At 45.0% G+C, this 21,628-nt stretch overlaps 1 protein-coding gene across 1 annotated transcript; it reads left to right on the top strand.

Annotated features, from left to right (window-relative positions):
- Positions 1 to 964: 964 nt before the first annotated feature.
- Positions 965 to 21,082, top strand: LOC308167791 (sodium-dependent neutral amino acid transporter B(0)AT2-like; the record flags this gene model as incomplete). Its single annotated transcript, XM_080542269.1, has 19 exons — positions 965 to 1,045; positions 1,166 to 1,388; positions 2,320 to 2,477; positions 3,451 to 3,571; positions 3,801 to 3,976; positions 4,580 to 4,690; positions 4,852 to 5,093; positions 5,237 to 5,420; positions 5,641 to 5,842; positions 5,946 to 6,105; positions 6,636 to 6,798; positions 7,366 to 7,706; positions 11,776 to 11,894; positions 12,101 to 12,250; positions 12,590 to 12,639; positions 19,793 to 20,159; positions 20,281 to 20,415; positions 20,526 to 20,714; positions 21,027 to 21,082. The coding sequence occupies 19 exons, from the start codon at positions 965 to 967 to the stop codon at positions 21,080 to 21,082; spliced, it is 3,228 nt and encodes a 1,075-aa protein (XP_080398395.1).
- Positions 21,083 to 21,628: the final 546 nt, after the last annotated feature.

Here is a 21,628-nt window from a genome sequence, read left to right as displayed (position 1 = left end):
GCACAAGACAAACACCTTTAATGTGTGTGGATGGATACCCCCTGTCTGGTGAAGATAAACACTGGAACTACTGTATATTCGTAAGGGGAGGGGTTTCTTGTGTAGTAGGCGTGACGGCGTAGAATCGCGGAAATACACGCGGAGCCAGGAGCCATCCTCCTGTGTGAAGTGGAGAAGATTGTGTTTTAAACGAATAATTTTAACTCGTTATATCTCGGTTTGGAACTCGGAACACCAAATTTCATAAATTGCGAGTATAGATTAGATAGGCTACGTGTAACCGCTCACACAGGTAGGTAGGCAGTTTACTATGGAGTGACGCCGGGCATCACACGTGTTCCTCTATTGATAGTCGGCGAGGCTCGGTTCTTTTCCTGTCTCTCTTTTTTTTTTACAACACCGGACGAGTTATCCACCTCGTTTTCTGTACTCTCATCGGGATCAAGCCAAGGTGAGCCTTTGAACGAGCCAAACGCGGTTAGTTGCTAGATGAAATATGAGTTGAATCAAGGTTGAACGGAGTATCAAAGCACGCCAGCTTGGTACATCAGGCGAGTAGTGTGTGTGTGTGTGTGTGTGCGCCTTTTGTGTGGTGATACCGGATGCCACACACACAACAAACATCATCGCCTATTGTCACATTATTGGTGTAGAAATCGTGAAAAAAGGGTTTGCTAACTACCGGTGTTAACGAATAAGAATTAAATGTAGCTGGCTGGACAACATGATTGCAAAATGTATGACTTATTGTAGAGAAGCCACCGGTTAGAGCAGACAGTGAGCAGTGCTATAATAATGAGGCCCTCATCATCGCCCTAATTGGGTTTGCAGCCTTCCTTGGCCTGGGATGGAAGAGCTGCCCAAAGAAAAGTGGGTCTGTTATTCTGTCATTAGCACCGGAACACACTCGGAGAAGGTTTTGGTGAGCTTTTAATTGTGGGGAAACTAACTGCAGGCTGAAGCAATGGATAACTGTGAGAGCAGTGGAAAGTATTTTCTCTTGAAGGGCAACTCACACCAATCTGATCTACAGGAGAATGTTCCTGTATGTTACTGTATGTAACACAGTGTGTTAATGTTCTGTTCACCTCATGCATAGAGAAAGTATATATTTGGTTTACTTCATTCTCTCGCTCTCTCTCTCTTTCCTCACTCCCCCTTTTAGATGGAGGAGAAGCCCCCTCTGCCCAATGACGATGACACGACAGTCACCTCAGAGTCCCAGCTGGAGGGGTCGTTTGGCGAGGACAGCCAGGAGGAGGTGATCGACCTTCCGGCCAGGGACGGGTGGAACAGTAAACTAGAGTACTTCCTCGCCCAGGTGGGCTTCAGCGTCGGCCTGGGCAACGTTTGGAGGTTCCCCTACCTGTGCCATCAGAACGGAGGAGGTGAGTGGAGATGACACTGTTGTGATTCTTGAAACTGTAAAGAAAAACTCCATGCAACACTCCTTAGTTGGGAAAAAGTCACTGCGGTTAATGACCGGCAGTGTCATCATCAGGTGTGCCGATACTTTCTTCATTTCATTGTTGTGAATCTTCACACAGTTCGAAGAGGAATCTAGTTGGATGGCGTTTTGTGTCCAAACTTTGTTTTAAATGCCTTACGGTGAAGTTATTTATACACAGACCTAAGTAAGTATCAGTCCTTGATGTCATAACACAGTAGTAGTTTGTCACAACCCCAGTCATTGTCTCACATTAGATATCGGGGGGGGTGGCAGAGTAGAGGTCTGCAAGCCCGACGGGGCCCGACACCATGGACAGATTAGTTCGTCTTAACGTTTACCACCTAAAATACACAATGGCTTTTTTGTGATAAGTTGCTCCTCTTGTGAAGTTCTGCAAGCGAACGCATAAGCACTCAGAAAGGAAGTGTTCATGCGTAGAGGCCAGGGGAGTGAATACGTGGCACAACGAGTTCATTACATTTTCAACCGAGTTCGTTCCTGTTTTTGCCTGATTCATTCTCCATTGAGAGTGGAATTCTGTTTTAGCGTGAAGATAGGCTTCAGGCCCGGGTAGGCCTTGGGCTGGGGTAAATGCTTAGCTTGTTGGCTAGGGTAGGGTAGGGTAGGGTAGGGCCGGGCCTGAATGCCACGGGCTTGGGCCGGGCTAGGGCTGAGATCTCAGGCCCGCGCATACCTCTAGGGCAGCGGACTGGAAAATGACAAAGCAGCTTTCATCACAAGGTGTCTGAGCAGGGGTGAGAGCCAGGTTGCCAATTCACTGAGGGTGAGCAGGAGACTCGACTCTGCAAAGGCAAAGGTTGACTCGACATCTCTCTCTCTCTTTTTCTCTCCATCCCTCCATCCTCCAGGAGCCTTCCTCCTGCTGTACGTGCTGCTGATGATCCTGGTGGGCGTCCCTCTGTTCTTCCTGGAGCTGGCAGCTGGCCAGGCCATCAGGCAGGGCAGCATCGGGGTCTGGAAGCACATCTCCCCCAAACTGTCTGGGATAGGCTACTCCAGCTGTGTGGTGAGAGACGCCACATGCACACGCACACACACACACACACACACACACACACACACACACACACACACACACACACACACACACACACACACACACACACACAAACACAGGTATGTACAGGCACACACTTAGAAAAAATGATGGAAAAAAACACACGACATGCATGCATAATCTGATTAGACATGAGAACACCAAACAGTGTCTCAAGGTTAAAGATTAGCCAGCTCCTGCTACCGTTAACACTTCTGTTTACGTGGGGATTTTTACGTGGGGAGTTATAAAGCGCTATAAAACGTTGTGATAACAATCTGATTTGTTGACAGAAACCATTCCATCACTGCGCTCATTAACAATAATCACCACCCTTTCCGTTCCTTATCTTTACGGGCATTGGCAACTCAACACGATTCACTTCCCCCTTCCATGGAAATAAAAACACTGTTTTTACTTTGCTTAAGACATCGGCATGTCATACCCCCTCCACTCCTTACCCTCTCCTTCCTTACATACCCACTCCTCTCCTTACCCTCTCCTCTCCTTTCTTACATACCTCCTCCTCTCCTTACCCTCTCCTCTCCTTTCTTACATACCCCCTCCACTCCTTACCCTCTCCTCTCCTTTCTTACATACCCCCTCCTCCTTACCCTCTCCTTCCTTAAATACCCCCTCCTCTCCTTACCCTCTCCTCTCCTTTCTTACATACCCCCTCCTCCTTACCCTCTCCTTCCTTAAATACCCCCTCCTCTCCTTACCCTCTCCTCTCCTTCCTTACATACCCCCTCCTCTCCTTACCCTCTCCTTCCTTACATACCCCCTCCTCTCCTTACCCTCTCCTCTCTTTTCTTACATACCCCCTCCTCTCCTTACCCTCTCATTTCTTACATACCCCCTCCACTCCTTACCCTCTCCTTTCTTACATACCCCCTCCTCTCCTCTTCTTCCTTACATACCCCCTCCTCTCCTCTCCTTCCAGGTTTGTTTCTTTGTGGCTCTCTACTACAACGTCATCATCGGATGGAGCTTGTTCTACCTGGGGAACTCCTTTCAGTACCCCCTACCCTGGGAGCAGTGTCCTGCACAGGGTAACACCACAGGTAAACACAAGACTCCTTCTGTCCTGTCCATGTTCTGTGTCAGTTCCATATATAATCATTGGTTGAGAATGGATGGGGCTAGTTCAGGAGGGACATGAGGATCTGGATCCATCGGTTAGGAAATATGTCAATGGCCTGAAATGAAATATGAAAGTATAACAGCACGTCCGTCGGAAAGACCACATCCATGAAAAACCTGACCCGGTCTCTCTCTCTCCCCCCCTCCCAGTGAAGGAGTGTGCGGACTCCAGCCCCACCACGTACTTCTGGTTCCGGAAGGCTCTGGACACCACAGACTCCATCAACGAGACGGGCCAGTTCAACCCCGTCATCACCTGCTGCCTGCTGGGGGCCTGGACCATCGTCTGCCTCGGCATGTTCAAGGGCATCAAGTCCTCAGCGAAGGTACTGCACCTGAGAACCGGGTCGTAGGGAACCAGGGACCAGGCCATAGAACAGACGGAGGCTGTTTTGATAATAGCCTCTGGGTCTCACTGGGTCCTGTTTTGACTGACGTGAGTGAAGTGTGAGGAAGCAGTGTTAATGTCTGAACGAGTGAACCAGTAGCACTTGTCAGGGACTTTGGATGCAGGGTGGGATGCAGGCCTAGGATCATGTTATCTGAGGGTTGAGGATGTGTGGTGTAGAGCACCCACTACCCCCAGTTCTGACGGTGGTGAAATGTACTCTGTGTACTGTGTACTACAGTATGTGTCATGGTTGGAGAGGAGTCTGCCTGATTCCAGTAAGGGCATATTTGCAGTGTAAACAGTAGAGTAGTTTCATGTGTGTGTCTGTGTCTGTGTCTGTGTCTGTGTGTGTGTGTGTGTGTGTGTGTGTGTGTCTGTCTGTCTGTCTGTCTGTCTGTCTGTCTGTCTGTGTGTGTGTGAGTGTGTCTGTCTGTCTGTGTGTCTGTGTCCGTTAAATCAGACTCTTGTGAGGCTAGCCGGATAAACCAACAATGTAGCCCCTGTTCATTGTTATCTTAACCTCTCCTCCTCCTCCTAGGTGATGTATTTCTCCTCCGTCTTCCCCTACGTGGTCCTCCTGTGTTTCCTGATCCGGGGGCTCCTATTGGACGGGGCAGCAGAGGGCATCACATACATGTTCTACCCTAAGGTAGGTACCCCCACTTGCTTCTCAACCTTATATGACCCAGCGACAGGGGGAGGGTTTAAAGGTGTGTCGTAGGGCCGTCCCAAGAATCCCCACTTAGCATCTAGTATGTCTAAACCCTTCCCCCCTGTCCCCTCCCCCCCTCTCTCCTCCCCTGCTTCCAGCTGGAGATCTGGGGTAGCGTGCAGGTGTGGCGCCAGGCTGCCACCCAGGTGTTCTTCGCCCTGGGACTGGGCTTCGGCTCGGTCATCGCCTACTCCTCCTACAACCCGCGCAACAACAACTGCCACCGCGACGCCCTCACCGTGTCCACCATCAACTTCCTGACCTCCGTCCTCGCCTCGCTGGTCGTGTTCGCCGTGCTGGGCTTTAGGGCCAAGGACATCGCCCTGCGCTGTGTGGAGAGGTGAGGAAGTGTCTGTGTGTGTGTCTGTCTGTGTGTGTGTGTGTGTGTGTGTGTGTGTGTGTGTGTGTGTGTGTGTGTGTGTGTGTGTGTGTCACACTTGCTGATGATGGAAAGTGAACCGACCGTATATTTCTCTCCCTCAGAAATCTGGGGTATTTGTCTGAGCATCTCCCCATTAGCCCCGTGAACCTCGACTTTCTGCCCTCATTCAACCTATCAGAGCCCAGCTCCGTCTCTCTGGAGGCCTATAGGGAGTGGTACGGGCTCCATGGCAACAAGGTGCCTGGCAACCTCACCGACTGTAGCCTGGAGGACGAGATGAAAAAGGTAACGGTTGTTTTGTTCCGTTCCATTCCATACACCCTATTCTAAAAGTTCTGTCCTGCTCCCTAAGAGCGTCCCTCTACCCGTCTCTCTCTGTCCCGTTGAGTGAGTGATGACCCTCGTTTGAGAACAAACCAAACCGTTCTGGTCTCCCAACACACAATTGTAGTACATTTTAATTTGAGCTGGTACATTGCTATTTGTAAAGACCCGTCTGCCTTAGGGTGTGGAGGGGACAGGTCTGGCGTTCATTGCCTTCACGGAGGCCATGTCTCTGTTTCCCGCCAGTCCCTTCTGGTCTGCCCTGTTCTTCCTCATGCTGCTTAACCTGGGCCTCAGCACCATGTTTGGAACCATGGAGGGCATCCTCGCTCCCCTCACAGACAACTTCAAAACATTGGCCCGACACAAGACCCTGCTCACAGGTACGTACGTGTGCTTGCGGGTGTGCCTGCGTTGACTGGTCCACCTTTTAAGAAGTGGTGTGTCTGATTCTGTGCATCTCTCTCTCTCTCTCTCTCTCCCCAGTGTGTAGCTGTGTGGTGGGCTTCCTGATAGGCCTGCTGTTCACACAGCGCTGTGGGAACTACTTTGTGGCGATGTTTGACGACTACTCCGCCACGCTCCCCCTCATCATCGTGGTCATTTTCGAGACTTTTGCCGTGTCGTGGGTCTACGGAGCTGACCGGTAAGATCTCAACAGTGTCTGTCAGATACCGTATCGCATATCTCGCATGCATCTCATCCTTGACCTCAAAAACTTAAACTGTACAAACTCACTCTACAGTGGGAGATGATCTGTCATGGATGAAGAAAATGATTTAAGGAATTGAGTCTAACCCTATTAGAATTCATTATTCAGGGTTAAGTGAGCATGTTGTCCTAAATGTGGAACTAAACCAATGATTCACAACTTCAGTCCACATTTCCAAACTAAATAAATGCCTCGCATTCAACCACACAACTGCTTTTCCAGTTTCAAAGTCATGTTACTAAGAAATTTGCTGGAGGAAAAACATCAACAATTATTGACAGATGAATTGTTTCTTAGGAGTAGTCAAGTCGGTTTGAGGGTGAAACTTGCCGGGAGACAAGTTTCTGACGACGCAGACAGTTTGCTCCTCCCTACTCTCCCCGGGGGGAATGTCTGGAGTGGGACTTCTGCAAGGAAGCACTGATTTCAATGTCAATCAATGTCTTGTTGTGTCTGAATTCCAGGTTCCTAGATGACATAGAGAAGATGCTGGGCTGGCGCCCCCCGGTGGTCTATAAGTACCTGTGGAAGTATGTGTGTCTCGTGGCCATGCTGGGGCTGCTGGGTGCTAGTCTGCTCAGGATGGTTTTGGAACGGCCGACCTACACCGCCTGGAACCAAGCTACGGTACGGGCTCTCCCCAGGCTCCTCCACCTGTGTCCTCCAGGGCATGATAGCTTTATGATAGCTTCATGATAGCTTCATGATAGCTTCATGGTGGCCTCATGATAGCTTCATGATAGCTTCATGGTGGCCTCATGATAGCTTCATGATAGTTTCATGATAGCTTTATGATAGCTTCATGGTGGCTTCATGATAGTTTCATGATAGCTTCATGGTGGCTTCATGATAGCTTTATGATAGCTTCATGGTGGCTTCATGATAGCTTTATGATAGCTTCATGGTGGCTTCATGATAGTTTCATGATAGCTTCATGGTGGCTTCACGGAATATGAGGATGTTGTCAGTATTTGCCTCCAAAAAACAACATTGTATTTGATAAGGATGCTATAGAGACTTGAACTCTATAGCAGTAAGCCCTCCCCTCTAGCTTGCCTCTGCCTGTCTGTCTAAAATACTCATTACAAAATGACACCCTTACCCTAAGCACAGCACTCTTAACACAACAGTGAGTACTTGTATTTAACCCTCTCCCCCGCTGTATGTCTGCCCCCCCCCCCACTTTCCGCCCAGGCATCAGAGATGAAATTGGACTACCCAGACTGGGCCCTGGCTGTCATGGGTCTTCTGATCATCTTTGCCACGTTGCCCGTCCCCCTCGGCTACCTCCACGCCACCCTGAAGGCCAGGGCGAGACAGAACTCCATCGGCAGTGGCCTGGACGGGGAGACAGGCAGGTACACCAAGTGCAGCACCGTGGAGTGTGACACCCCCATCGCCGCCCTATTGGAGGAACACAAGGGAAGGAACGGGACCACACAGAATTCTCCCAGGCCACTGGCTGAAGAGAGCTGTAGACTACTCTCACCAACGGTAGGGGTGGAGGAGGAGGAGGAGGAGGACTCGACAGGTTTGTGAGGGAGGGAGAGCGAGGGAGCGAGCAAGTACAGACTAGAATGTGTGAAGGTAAGATGGTGAACTCAAACTCAACAGTTGGGCTGCCATGAGACTTCACACAGTGGGACCCAGGAGGAATGCATACAGCTGTTATACAGCTGAATGTATACATGGAACGAAAATGTGTTGTTGAAAAAAAGGAAATGATTAGTTATAAAAGACTCTGTTGTGAGATGGCCTCACAGTCATAACAAGAGAGGAGTTGGGTGTTGCCAAGACAAGTTCAAACATTACAATTGACTTCAGGTGCTTCTCTCCACTCTTGTGTTTGATGATGTCATACAGTGTGGGAAATAAGTATTGAACACATCAACATTTTGTCCAGTTAATGTATTTCCAATGAGCCTATTCAAGTGACATTTGCACCAGACTTCGGTATTAACTCGAACTATCCAGACAAAATGTTGATGTGTTCAATACTTATTTCTCCCACCGTACATGTACTGTCCTGGAGTGGTATGGAATTCCTTAAAGGTGCCATCTGAAGAACTCCTTCTACTACTGGTTGGATGCGGATGGGTGTTGTCCCTCTGATTGTATGACTTTGTAAGTAAAAGCAGGGACTGTTTTAGTGGAGGTAGAGATCGGGAGTACATGCTCGTTGTGATGCATGGATTTAAATGATTGTCATGATGATGACTTTTTATTTCATCAATTTTGCATTATAATGATATGTAATGCCCCCACCTTCTGATTTCTACCTCCACCAGCCTCCCCTTTGTTATACGTTTCACTTCTGTAATCCTATCTTAGGTGTTACAAGGTAACTTGGTGCATATGCTACATATTTTCCAAAAAGGAAAGAAAAAGGCAAATATTACTGAGAGTATAGCCTGCTGAGTACTTGATCTTTTCCTTCAGTGATACTTTAAGAACAATATTCAAGTTCATGCACTTGTGGATCAAAGCATTGATATGTTGAAGTAATTGTTCATTAGCCATTTATTAGCATAATTCCAAAAGATGAATGAAGTCTCTGTACCGTGCCAAATTTATGACATTTTGTTGGCAATACTATTGCAAATGTGGAAGCCAGGTACATTCTTATCTTTTAGTCAGAACTCTCCAGTGTCAACAAGCCCAATAGAATAATATAACCTGTGGTTATTTATTTAAGAAAATGGTTATTATTGAACTTTAACCTGTTGAAATTGTTTTGGCTAGGCTACAGATGTAAAGTGCCTAGGTCCTCCATGCTGTATACTGTTGGTTGCGGATGATCCAGTGATGAACACAATTGGTCATTGGTTTCAACATGGTTTTTAAATATGTTTTAACATTATTGTACGTTTTTACGAACACAGAAGAGCCATATTATGTGTTTTCGGATGCACGTTTGTATAGATTGTATAGATGGTAATATAATGCTACGTCTAATATATTTCTCCCGTCTTTCTAAAACTTTAGATAAGCAATTTCAATGTATAATTACAAAAATATGTGAACTGGCTAGAATTATGTTTGTGTATTTTTGGTCTCTTACCTTGGCTGTGTTTGAAATGATCAACATGGTGAAATCAATAGAAAACGCATGTTGCTGATTTTATTTGATCGCTTTTTAGCCTCAGTTTTTTTAAACAGATGATGATGTCCTTTTGTAAGTATTTGTTATTTTTTAAGTATTCTCACATTGGAGTTAAAGGATCAAATGAAAATTTATTTTTTTGAATGTACCGGTACAGTGAAAACATCTGTGCAGCTTGTTGTACAAATACATTTAATTGCAAAACCTTGAACAATTGTCTGTGCTTTTATATTAGGAGTGGTGTCAGCCTGACATACTTCTATCTAGGTGACATTATCTTTCTTCACAGGATTTACTTCATTAGGGTGTTATTGGCAGTGAGCAGTACACTCAATAGATTGATCGACAACACAGACAGACTCTTAATTTAGCAAACCAGTCGAATTACTTAACAGGTCGTGATGTCGGCGAAAATGGTCTGCTTATTCATCCACAAAAGATGAGCAAGCCATGTCACAAATGAACCTGACTTGGACTTCACTGGCCTGTGTGTCAAGTGTGTAATGGCAAAATATGTGTATGTAATACTAATAGTTTATCAACATCTAATACTGCCTTTTAACATGCTTTTAATGACTCTAATGTTATTGATTATTAAACATTTATGTAGTTGTGGATTACCATGTAGGCTAACCCCTAGATATGAAGTATTAACCATGTGTACTAGAGCAACCGGTAACCAGCATGTCACTCCTTGCTCTACTTGGAAGGGGCTACCTTCTGGCCGGGGAAGTTTGGACTATTTCCCTTGTGTATGATTTCCTTGCCTTAGTTAAAGAAGAAACGTGTGTTTGTCTCTCAGGGGACGGCATAGTGTGCCATTGTATTTACCACCTGTCCTTAATAATGTTACAAACACTATGGAGTGTTGTGGCTCTCTTCGGAGTCTGGTCCTTCAAAACCTCAGTTTGGAAGGCTATGTAGCCCTACCACTTGGCCCTACCCCTACATGAAAACAAGAATTGGGACACCCCTAGCCTACGCGTGAACACGCTAAAATTGAGGACCAAGGGGTGAAATGAGATTGGGCCTTGGTATGTGGATGACCCTGAAAGGACGAAAGAGGCAGAGCTGAGTAAGCACCTAAAGTTCCAACTGTTCCAAGAGATAAGAGTGTGTGGTTCCTTGCAAAGGAATCATTGTTTGTTCAGAGATCACCTCATTCGGTCGAGTCTACCACCATAGATACTAACGTGTGAAAACCCCGCCCTGGAGAGGGGGTTTGGAAAGGTATGAAAACTGTATGTTCTAACTGTATTCTGGGCCCTCTGTTTGCTAGAAGTGGAGAGCTATGCTTGCAACCATTTATTAAAGACTTAAAAGAACAAGTATTGTGTATGTGCATCTTTGCCGAAGTCTCACCAAGGACCAACTAGTCTGCACTTAGATTTCCACGACAAGTGGCAAAGATTCTCTGCTTTGTTTGGATATTTAAGTGTCTGGGGATGGTGGTCGTCTTGGATACAGGCTCCAGTCAATCACCCTGGGACACCACAGGAGAGGCTAACAAGAGGAAGAGATAAAGGGATTACAGTTAAGAGAGTGAAAGAAGAGTGAATACACCTGGCACAAAGAGAGGGAATAGGATCCGGTTACAATACCAGGTAAAAATGACAGAAAAAGCACATCACCATAGAAATAGATGATGATAACTAGTGACTAGCTGTTTCTGAAATATATTTTCATATTAGTGGATTCAATGGAACAGCGGGTATACTGTATTCTATTGTGTGATTTGTGTCTTATAGAAGCTTTTCCTTTCTTTTTAGAGGAGAGAGCTCTTGGTTGAAATGTGCATTTTATGCTGAGGGCCAAGTGTCTAACAGATAAAAAAATCCAGTGTTTGGGAGTAGTTCCACTGCATGTAGGTCAACTACTAGTTTAACTTAATTTTGCAGTAACTTGGTGGTAGTTAAACACAATTCAAAAGTTAGTAGTATCTTCAGTAGTTAACTACTTTATTGCCATGTAGCGGTGTAGTGAGCCACTGTTGCTAACTACATTTCCTCACAAAACAAAAAAGGAATAGGAATTTAACGATTTTTCCAGCCCTTGAACTTCAAATTCCCTACTATTTATTCCCCAACTGCTTCCCATCTCCCGACTTTGCTCCACCTCACCTGTTTTTATCTTTCTCAGTGATTTCAGAGTGTTTCTGTCGTTTCAGTTTCTATACAGACTGGTCATCTTTCAGTATTCTTTCATCTTTTAGTAACTGACTGCCCGTGTGTCGGACGAAGCCGTTTCGATGTAGTGAACTATACTTTTCAAAGTAGCTTTAGTTTGACAAATTATATTTCTCTCAAGGGTAGCTGTAGTGTTGTTAAGCTTCTTCCCTTGTAAAGTAATTAGTCATTTATTTAAATACATTTAACTTAGTAGCTAAGTAGCTTCCTCAACACTGACCAATTTCTCTTTCTCACAGGTTAGATTTATGGTATGGACACCCTCCTAAAAAGAAGCTTGGTAGCTGTATGTTTGTGTGTGGTTCTCCCACTGAGCTGGTCCCAGAGCCCCCCACACCACCAGCCTGACCAGGGGGTCCACCCGCCCCCACCCCCTGACCTCCAGCTTCAGAATGTCCTGAGGACAGAACAAGAGAACCACATCAAGCAGATGTGTGAGTCACAGAGAGGGGGACATTCAAAGAAGCACACAGATAAACAGGATGGATGTTTTTTTCTTTAGAGAAAGACAATTCAGACAGATATCTCAAGATGGAAAGAAATTAATGTTTTGTATTAGTATATACATACAGTAGGAGATATTGGCAGGCTTAACACGTGTGTCTGTGTGTGTGTGTGGGGGTAATACTCTGCCTCACAGATGCATATGGGATCAAAGACGCAGACGTTGTTGCCGTGTTCATAGCAGCAGCCGTGGGAACCGTTACTCTGATGGGCGTCGTCTATTGCATCTACAACAGGTTCTACACCAAACACCCCTACCTGCACACTCAGCTGCGTGACGACTCAGGTAATACTACTGACATAATTCTATTCTATATACAAAGATATTCTGAACAAAGTTTGGAATCTTTCTAGTGACATAAAATATATTGTCCTGGAAATGTTGCATATTACCGTAGACACTGAAGGTTCCAGGGGAGGCTGGTGGAGGTAGAAATCAGAGGACAGGCTCGTTGTAAATGCATGGAATGGTACCAAACACACTGTTCTCCGGCATCTACCTCCACCAGCCTCCCCTCTGGTATGTTCTCTGATATTACTGGAACCAGTAAGTACTGTTATTTCTCACTTGTAGTTTTTCCCTCTGTTTCTGTCTGTCTGTCTGTCTGTCTGTCTGTTTCTCTAGAATTAATCCTCGATCTCCCGGAACCCCCGACCGTTGCCTTCTACGGCTCTGTAGGAGCGTTTGATAGAGAGAGAGAAATGTGGAAGAGAGCTGAGGATGACACCCCCTCTGTGATCACAGCGCCCCCCTGCTTGTCCCCTCCTCCCTCCGTGGGGCCCTACCCTCCTCTCTTCCTCTCATCCTACCATTTCAGGACCATATCTGCACGAGATCTGGAGAGGAGCTTCCTTTGATGTCACACACTGAAGCCAAAGACTTGGGAGGGACTAAGGCAATTATGAAGATGATCATTAAGAGTTATCATCATGCTCAATCACCATAATTTAAATCAATCAAAAAGGAGAGTCAAGTGTTGTTTTGTAGAAATTAGTGATAGTAGTGCATAAATTAATATACAGCTATTACAAACATGCAGATGATGGTACTATGACACATGCATACATTAATTAACATTACATCAATATACCTGGGCCAGAGTTGTAGGCTATATCATAAATGTCTTTAAATGCCTGTGATTATATTGTCAAATCCGCTGAGGAAACCAACCATCACACGTTATGAATGCATAATAAACTGAATGTCAACCCTTGTTGTCCCATTATGCCTTTCCTCTTTCCGGTGCACTTCCATCACGTTGTGTTATTGGGGACATACAGAAGACGATAGAAATGTACCATAATATAAATTAGCTATAAGCGCTTGTGCAACTGCAGGCTGTTCTATAGGTCCGTGTTATGGGGGCAGTTTGGGGTCTCCCCCCGACCTACCCCCACTAGAGGTATTAACCGATGAAGCAATAGGATAGGTGCCTACTGTACCCTTTACTGTGCAAGTCTTGAATTAGTATAACACTAGTTGTTACAAACAAGTTGTTCAGTATGATTTTGAGTCCTGTTGCTCTTTTTTTCCATCACCAACAAATATTTGTCTAGACCTGCGTCAGTTGGCCTTCTGTGACTAAACATGGCCTTGAAGAGCTGATTTGACAGGAATGCAAAGAAAGTCTGGTTCCTACAACCTCAACTTGTTTCCCACACCCATGTCTCAAACATGTAAGTCCTAATTATAACTGCTTTTGTGAATATTTGTTTTTATTTGCTTTTGTTTTACCTCAAGAGAACAGATGACTTAAACAAAATGATTGCCATTTGCTTAACCAATTTCCTCCCATTTATAGCCTAGCATTACCTTGGACATACATAATAATATACTGTATGTTTATCAGTTTATTTGGTGGTTCACCATTTGTGCAGTCATTGAATACTGACATCGAATACATTTGCCAAGATAGCTTACATGGTTCATATCATATATAATAAATAGGAGAGTGAGAGGACATTGCAATGCTGTTTGCCTCTTGCAGTCAAACTGACACTCACTGGCTGAAGTGGTGCGCACATCTCACCACATCTCACCTTGCCTCCGTTTTTATTGACTGCTATGTGACCTGAATGACACCACCTAGGCCACAGCCAGGATGCCCCCTCCCCCCTGCAATATTGACTAACTACAGCACCTTATATTTATGATAGATGTTAGTATATTTAGTAGTATATTAATAGTATATATATTTATAAAACTGTACATATTGATTTGTAAATTGACCTGTACACACTGTTGCATCTCTATAGTCCAACCTAATAGTATAGTTTTTACCCAACCTGCAAATGTCATCTGTGCATACCCCCCTCCCCCCCTGTGTGATTTGAGTGTGATTTTGTGTGATTTGAAACCTGCTCGTGTAATTTGTAAATTTGTGTAGCACTTCTTAGGAGCCGGCAGTAACATTTCACTGTACATTGTACCTGTACGATATACACGTGACAAATAAAATTAACTTTGAACTTTGAACTTTGTACAAGTTCTACTCAACAACCAAAGATCAAAGCCTTTTTCATTATAAGAAAATATGTATCATTTTACATGCCTGTCTTGTCCACTCAACAGCTGAACAATATTGTTTGTGCAGTTACGTTCTAGGGTTACGGTTACGTTCTAGGTTACGTTCTAGGTTACGTTCTAGGGTGCACAGCACGTGTTGCCTTGATTAGTCACGTGTTGCCTTGAACAGACACGTGTTGCCTTGATCAGACAGATGGGAAATTATTTCGTAGGCACACGCAGTTGGATTTTGGAGACCTCTGACATCTGACACGAGACTAGTCCTCCATCTCGCTGTATGGAAGTTGTACAGTTACAGCAGCTTGTCAATTCTTCCGGATTATCATGTTTACCTCCGAAAGTTTGACTGGACTTCTCCTCGCAGACCACGTAAGTTGTTAATATATCATTAATTGCTAATAGATTAACATTAGTAGGCCTGGGCCTAGGCCTCTATACAGACCTCGGCCTCTGATACAACCACACTGTCGGCCCGTTGTTAACGCTGGTGTTTCCCATTATTTTATTTGTATTTTGTATTTATTATATGTAGGCTAGCCTATGTTCAAATGTTATGCTCAGATATGACACACTGTGTTCAAAGACTCCGTGTCATAAAACAGCTGCGTTGACGCTGAACACATGTGTAGGCCTAGACTAGGCGGTGGAGGCCAAAGTTGATCAGAAAACGATAAAGAATCGAACCGATAAAGCAGAATTGGTCTCGATAACATCTTATCATCTTATGCTATGGTGAGTTTAAGTCCTTGGCTGCATTGTTTTATGCTATTAGAATTGTCTGCCTTTTTTGTTGTTAAAAAGAGAATTAGTATGATCTCCTCGTGAAGTGGTGGATTTTGGTGGGGGCCCACCCGCCTGACGGACCATGTGGGAAAACTAGGGTTGGGGTTAGGTGCTAGGGTTAAGGTTGGGGGTAGGGTTAGGGTTAGGGTTAGACATGCCAGCATGTACCAAGTCGACGTAGCACCTAACCCTAGTTTTCCCACATGTACCGTCTTGTCAGCTCTCGCAGATACAAATCCGCTAATAAACTTTTCGGCAACGTGGTCCGTCGCCATTTTGATACACCCTCTTCTCAGTTTTGAATGGCGTGTTTGCATCCAACCAATTGTCTCAGATGAGATGAATCTCATGACAGATGGAGGTAGAATAATCATAATTGCCTTTTAGATTTGTGTTCGTTTGTCTCCAAGATAATTCCCTCTGCCTGATATGTATCTATCTATGATAAGGTGCCTGTTTGCTACGTATGTTTGTACATCTCTAGACTATGGAGCTGTATGTTCAATTAATCATAGAACCCTCTACGTTTGGTCTTAATTGTGATCAAGAAAATGTCCGCTCTTTTAAGACACAAGATAGATCTTTTCTAATTCTATGTGAATACAGCAATGTTAAGTTATGCCTATGCATGTGCAAGGGTGAGATTGAGTGATTGCATGTTGGCGCTTTTTACAATTATTATAATGCTCTGCCTTTTTTTGTGTTTAAAGATAGTGTAAGTAAGTAATTACAGTAGTTGAAGGGTATACCGCCGTCCCACTAGGTGGCAGTATTTCGCTTGTTATGCTGTCTGGCTCATTGAGCGTATTTCTTCAGTAGTGTAGTATTAAAGTAGTGTATTATTTATCTCCTTGTAAAGTGGTGGATGATGTCTCTACACGGCGCACCCTCCTCACAGTTTAGAATCAAATGGTTGCAACTGTAAAATATATTGTACAATTGTGGTTTTGATCATATTTACTGCAGTGCAGGATGGGGGGATTGCTGAACATAACAAACGACATACTGCCACCTAGTGGACGGCGGTATACCCTTCAAGTAGTATCTAGAGCCACACCGTCGGCTATAAGCCTATGCAGTAGATTGACTTCCCCACCTCCGACGTGTACAACTCATACTTACCTGGCAAGGGAGACACCATGATCAAGAAGGTGGTTCACCATGGGCGAGGCTCAGCCATTGCACTCCGGCTGTACTGACCCCCGTTCGCGGGGGTCCGTCGTATCGGAGTGCAATTGTTGATGACGTGATTGGTTAATAGTCCATACACAGTCGCATCACCTGACGTGGGAGGTTCAAGGAATAAAGGGGAGGTGACATTGACCGAGAGTGACAGAGATCTCCTGCATACCAAGTAGCCATGTGTTACTAGGTGCACATTTTATTTTTTCACTAGGTGACTGATTTTCCTGCTTGGAAATACAGCTTATTTGATCAAAAGTATACTTGTGCTTTGTCTTTTCAATTTATTGAAAATAAATATTAATTAATTTATGAATATAATAAATATAATAGCGATGTATGGACAACGCGTAGTGAGTATAGACATTGCACTACTGTAGACTCGTTGCCTTCGAATGGGGGTCCGTCGTATCGGAGTGCAATTGTTGATGACGTGATTGGTTAATAGTCCATACACAGTCGCATCACCTGACGTGGGAGGTTCAAGGAATAAAGGGGAGGTGACATTGACCGAGAGTGACAGAGATCTCCTGCATACCAAGTAGCCATGTGTTACTAGGTGCACATTTTATTTTTTCACTAGGTGACTGATTTTCCTGCTTGGAAATACAGCTTATTTGATCAAAAGTATACTTGTGCTTTGTCTTTTCAATTTATTGAAAATAAATATTAATTAATTTATGAATATAATAAATATAATAGCGATGTATGGACAACGCGTAGTGAGTATAGACATTGCACTACTGTAGACTCGTTGCCTTCGAATTTCTCAAATGTAGAAATCTCGATTGCATAATTTCTGGTAGTGGGGGACTGCGTTCGCGCTCTCCCCTGATGAGTTGTTAAAAAATAAAATCATGACTCTTTAATGGGCATCTGTTAGTTATCACAGTACGGTAACTATGGGCTAAACGTATTATTGAATATAAGATGTAAGTGCCGTGTGTATTTATTTATTTTAATGAAAAGTTATACAGAATGTAAAAATGCTTGAAACGTCTCATGGGCAGAATGAAAGAAGCAGACTCGTTGTCTCGTTCTCTCTCTCTCTCCCGGTCTATCACAGACCCTGTTATCACAACCCTGTTAGAGGTGTTCAGCCTTCAGAGTGTGGGACAGCCCCGCTCTCCCTGTACTGGACGGCGGCATTGCAGCCTGGTGTCTCACGGTCTTCTCAAACACGCGAACGGCACGAGTATTTGTATGTAAAGATAATACATGTTTCTGTATGTGTCTAAACCGTCTTCGTTGTACAATTATTTCGGGGTAAAGTAAATTGCCTGTCGCTTGCCGTGGGATAGGCTATCAGACAAGCATTCAAATAGAAATGACTGATTTATACCGCACTGTATGATGGGAAACTGGAAAATGCAACTATTTCAGTCAATGAATATACTATTACGCGCTTTTCCGGGGTTCGACCCGCATCTGAACGAACATTTTATATATGTATTCTTATTCTTCAATTGCAAGCGCTATTCCCTGTTGCTACAGTAACCGCACCGTAGGCTATAAGCCTATGCAGTAGATTGACTTCCCCACCTCCGACGTGTACAACTCATACTTACCTGGCAAGGGAGACACCATGATCAAGAAGGTGGTTCACCATGGGCGAGGCTCAGCCATTGCACTCCGGCTGTACTGACCCCATCGAATTTCTCAAATGTAGAAATCTCGATTGCATAATTTCTGGTAGTGGGGGACTGCGTTCGCGCTCTCCCCTGATGAGTTGTTAAAAAATAAAATCACGACTCTTTAATGGGCATCCGTTAGTTATCACAGTACGGTAACTATGGGCTAAACGTATTATTGAATATAAGATGTAACTGCCGTGTGTATTTATTTATTTTAATGAAAAGTTATACAGAATGTAAAAATGCTTGAAACGTCTCATGGGTAGAATGAAAGAAGCAGACTCGTTGTCTCGTTCTCTCTCTCTCTCGGTCTATCACAGACCCTGTTATCACAACCCTGTTAGAGGTGTTCAGCCTTCAGAGTGTGGGACAGCCCCGCTCTCCCTGTACTGGACGGCGGCATTGCAGCCTGGTGTCTCACGGTCTTCTCAAACACGCGAACGGCACGAGTATTTGTATGTAAAGATAATACAATGTTTCTGTATGTGTCTAAACCGTCTTCGTTGTACAATTATTTTTGGGTAAAGTAAATTGCCTGTCGCTTGCCGTGGGATAGGCTATCAGACAAGCATTCAAATAGAAATGACTGATTTATACCGCACTGTATGATGGGAAACTGGAAAATGCAAGTATTTCAGTCAATGAATATACTATTACACGCTTTTCCGGGGTTCGACCCGCATCTGAACGAACATTTTATATATGTATTCTTATTATTCTTCAATTGCAAGCGCTATTCCCTGTTGCTACAGTAACCGCACCGTAGGCTAGAAGCCTATGCAGTAGATTGACTTCCCCACCTCCGACGTGTACAACTCATACTTACCTGGCAAGGGAGACACCATGATCAAGAAGGTGGTTCACCATGGGCGAGGCTCAGCCATTGCACTCCGGCTGTACTGACCCCATCGAATTTCTCAAATGTAGAAATCTCGATTGCATAATTTCTGGTAGTGGGGGACTGCGTTCGCGCTCTCCCCTGATGAGTTGTTTAAAAATAAAATCATGACTCTTTAATGGGCATCTGTTAGTTATCACAGTACGGTAACTATGGGCTAAACGTATGAATGAATGAATGAATGAATGAATGGACTTTATTGTCATTGCTACAGTACAGGTACCAAACAACGAAATTTAGGAGGGGTGGCTCCCCTGGTGTTAGGAAAGGGGAAAAAAAACACTTAAAAAAAAATTTCACCAGAAGGGAAGGAGCTGGTTTACATAAATAAAGGCTATGTACACAATCCACTGTACTATACTGTACAGATAGACGACTAGGGTTGTCATATTGCACAATAGTATTGTTTCACGTTATTTAAAGTGTCACAGTTTGCAGGCTTGAAATGTACATGTTTGTGCCTCAGCACTACACCTGATTTTTTCAGTCCAGCAGCTGCCATACAATCCGTCCAGACTGTCCAGGGCCCAGAACTTAGGTCTTTGCTGTGTTCAGGGCCTGGACGGCCCTGTGGTAGAAGCTGTTCTTCAGTCTGTTTGTCTTAGCGGCCAGGGTCCTGAACCGCCTTTTCGAGGGCAGCCTGGTAAAGTGTACGTACCCAGGGTGGATCGGGTCCCTGGAGATCTTGGAGGCCTTCCTGAGACAGCGGTTGTGCTGACCCCTGCGAGACAACAAAAAGTGTGTTTGTTTTTAAACATATATTTTGTATGAAACATGTATTCATATGTTGTGAACATTTTCCAGGTGATGAAGAAGCTGTCTGGTGAGGGTAAAGCCACGGCCGAGTGGTTCACCAGCATAGGAAATGAGCACTCTCAGCTGGTCACCTTTGTCCTTACCTGCGAAGAGTCCACTATGATGCTCAAGCCTATGTGTCAGGGGGTGATGGACCGCTTCGAGGAGGCCAATCAGCCCGTGCCGAAGATCCTGTACGTGGATCGTGGGTGTTGCCGTGAGCATGGCCCGACAGCTCTGGAGAACTTGTTCCGGCCCTGGGTGGAGAAAGGCATGGTGGTGCGTCTGGACATCCTTCACTGGCACCATCGATTTGATGCAGCTCTTCGCACAGAGAGCCACAGCAAATATCCTGCGTTCAAGTCCGCCCTGGCAGGTGCAGTGCTGGCCTACAACCGGGCAGATCTGGACCTGCTGATCAAGGCAGTGAGGGCAAAGAACCCTGCGGCTCTGGCGTCTCTCGGACGAACACGTGATCCGACTCCACATCTCCAAAGAGCAGCTCAAGCACCATGTGCGGAGAGTTACCCTGGGAGCTCAGGAGACCTTCGACCTCGTCCACGCTGCCGTCGAAGAGCTGAAAGGTCCTGCTGGGCCCGACGAGAGTGGAGTCAGCTTGTTCAAGTCACCGGGTAAAAAAAATGCATCAACACTATTTCAATTTTGGAAGTTATGCATCATGTGCTGTTACTACACATTTACCGTCCATCTCATGAATGTTGTATTTATGTTTTATTCCCAGAAGCCATAGATCTGATGTGGGCAGCACAGCAGCGGCATCTGGAATGTCTCCAGGACCCCCCAGGCATGGTTATGTACAGGGTGTCTCACACTACCACCACCAATGGTGTAGATGTACCCTACTACAAAGGCGTACGAGGCAGCACCAGCCTGGCGGGATTCCATAGATCTCTACCGTACATGATTCCAGGTACAGTTTAGTAAATATATTTACCTTTACAACAACCTACAGTATATTACTATATACTCAAGCTGATTCTGAAGACATCTTGTGGTCATGTTATTGGCGTACATATACATTATTGTATATAAACTTTGCTATCAATATAAAGTAGACCTATGCTTTTGTAATACTCGTGGGTGTAAAATAATCACGAAGGAAACTACTGGGTTCATTCTCATAACTTTTGTGAAATCCAGGGCACAGAACCATAACCGCCATCTCTCTCTCTCTCCTACTCTGCCCTCGCCCTCCGTGCGCTCTCCCTCAAAACTCCCCCAGGCCTTACTAACCAATCCCAGACTAGAGTGGAACAGACTGATGTCAATCACATATGAACAATCAAACATATTAATTTGATGAATTACATTGTCCAACATTAAATCAAGCTAATCTGTATGACAACATAAAACTAACACCAAAATATACATGCTATAGAGAATATAGAAAATACTAGGCATTCTATAATACTTCCAATATTTTCAGCTCTTGCACTATCAATATATTTCATTGTCATTTCCAGGTCCCCACTGTACAGCACGTCCCTAATTGCACGGTGGAACTCGGACAGGAGGTCAGACTCAGTGTACGGTGGGAAGGGCCGCCATCACCGGTCGTACTCTGCACCGCTGACGGATCGTCTGAACGGCCGCTGCCAGCAGCTGTTTGGGGACACATCCTTCTTGGTAGAGTCCATCTTAAGCACTGTGCCAAAGGTGGAAAGAATCTGTCTCCTGTAGTCCTCGACGTGTTCAGCTTCTTCCAACAGGAAGGCGTGGCGCAGCAGACGAGCAGAGGGCAGCTCTCTCGGCGGAGGCGGAGCCTGGAAGATGTGGCCAAACGCCGGGACTATACGGCCGGGTTGCACCAGAGTGGTCAGGAGT

Source organism: Nansenia antarctica (assembly GCF_963989245.1).
Source record: "Nansenia antarctica genome assembly, chromosome: 11".
In the NCBI taxonomy this organism is placed as follows: domain Eukaryota; kingdom Metazoa; phylum Chordata; class Actinopteri; order Argentiniformes; family Microstomatidae; genus Nansenia; species Nansenia antarctica.
This window is presented reverse-complemented; position numbering and strand designations above follow the sequence as displayed.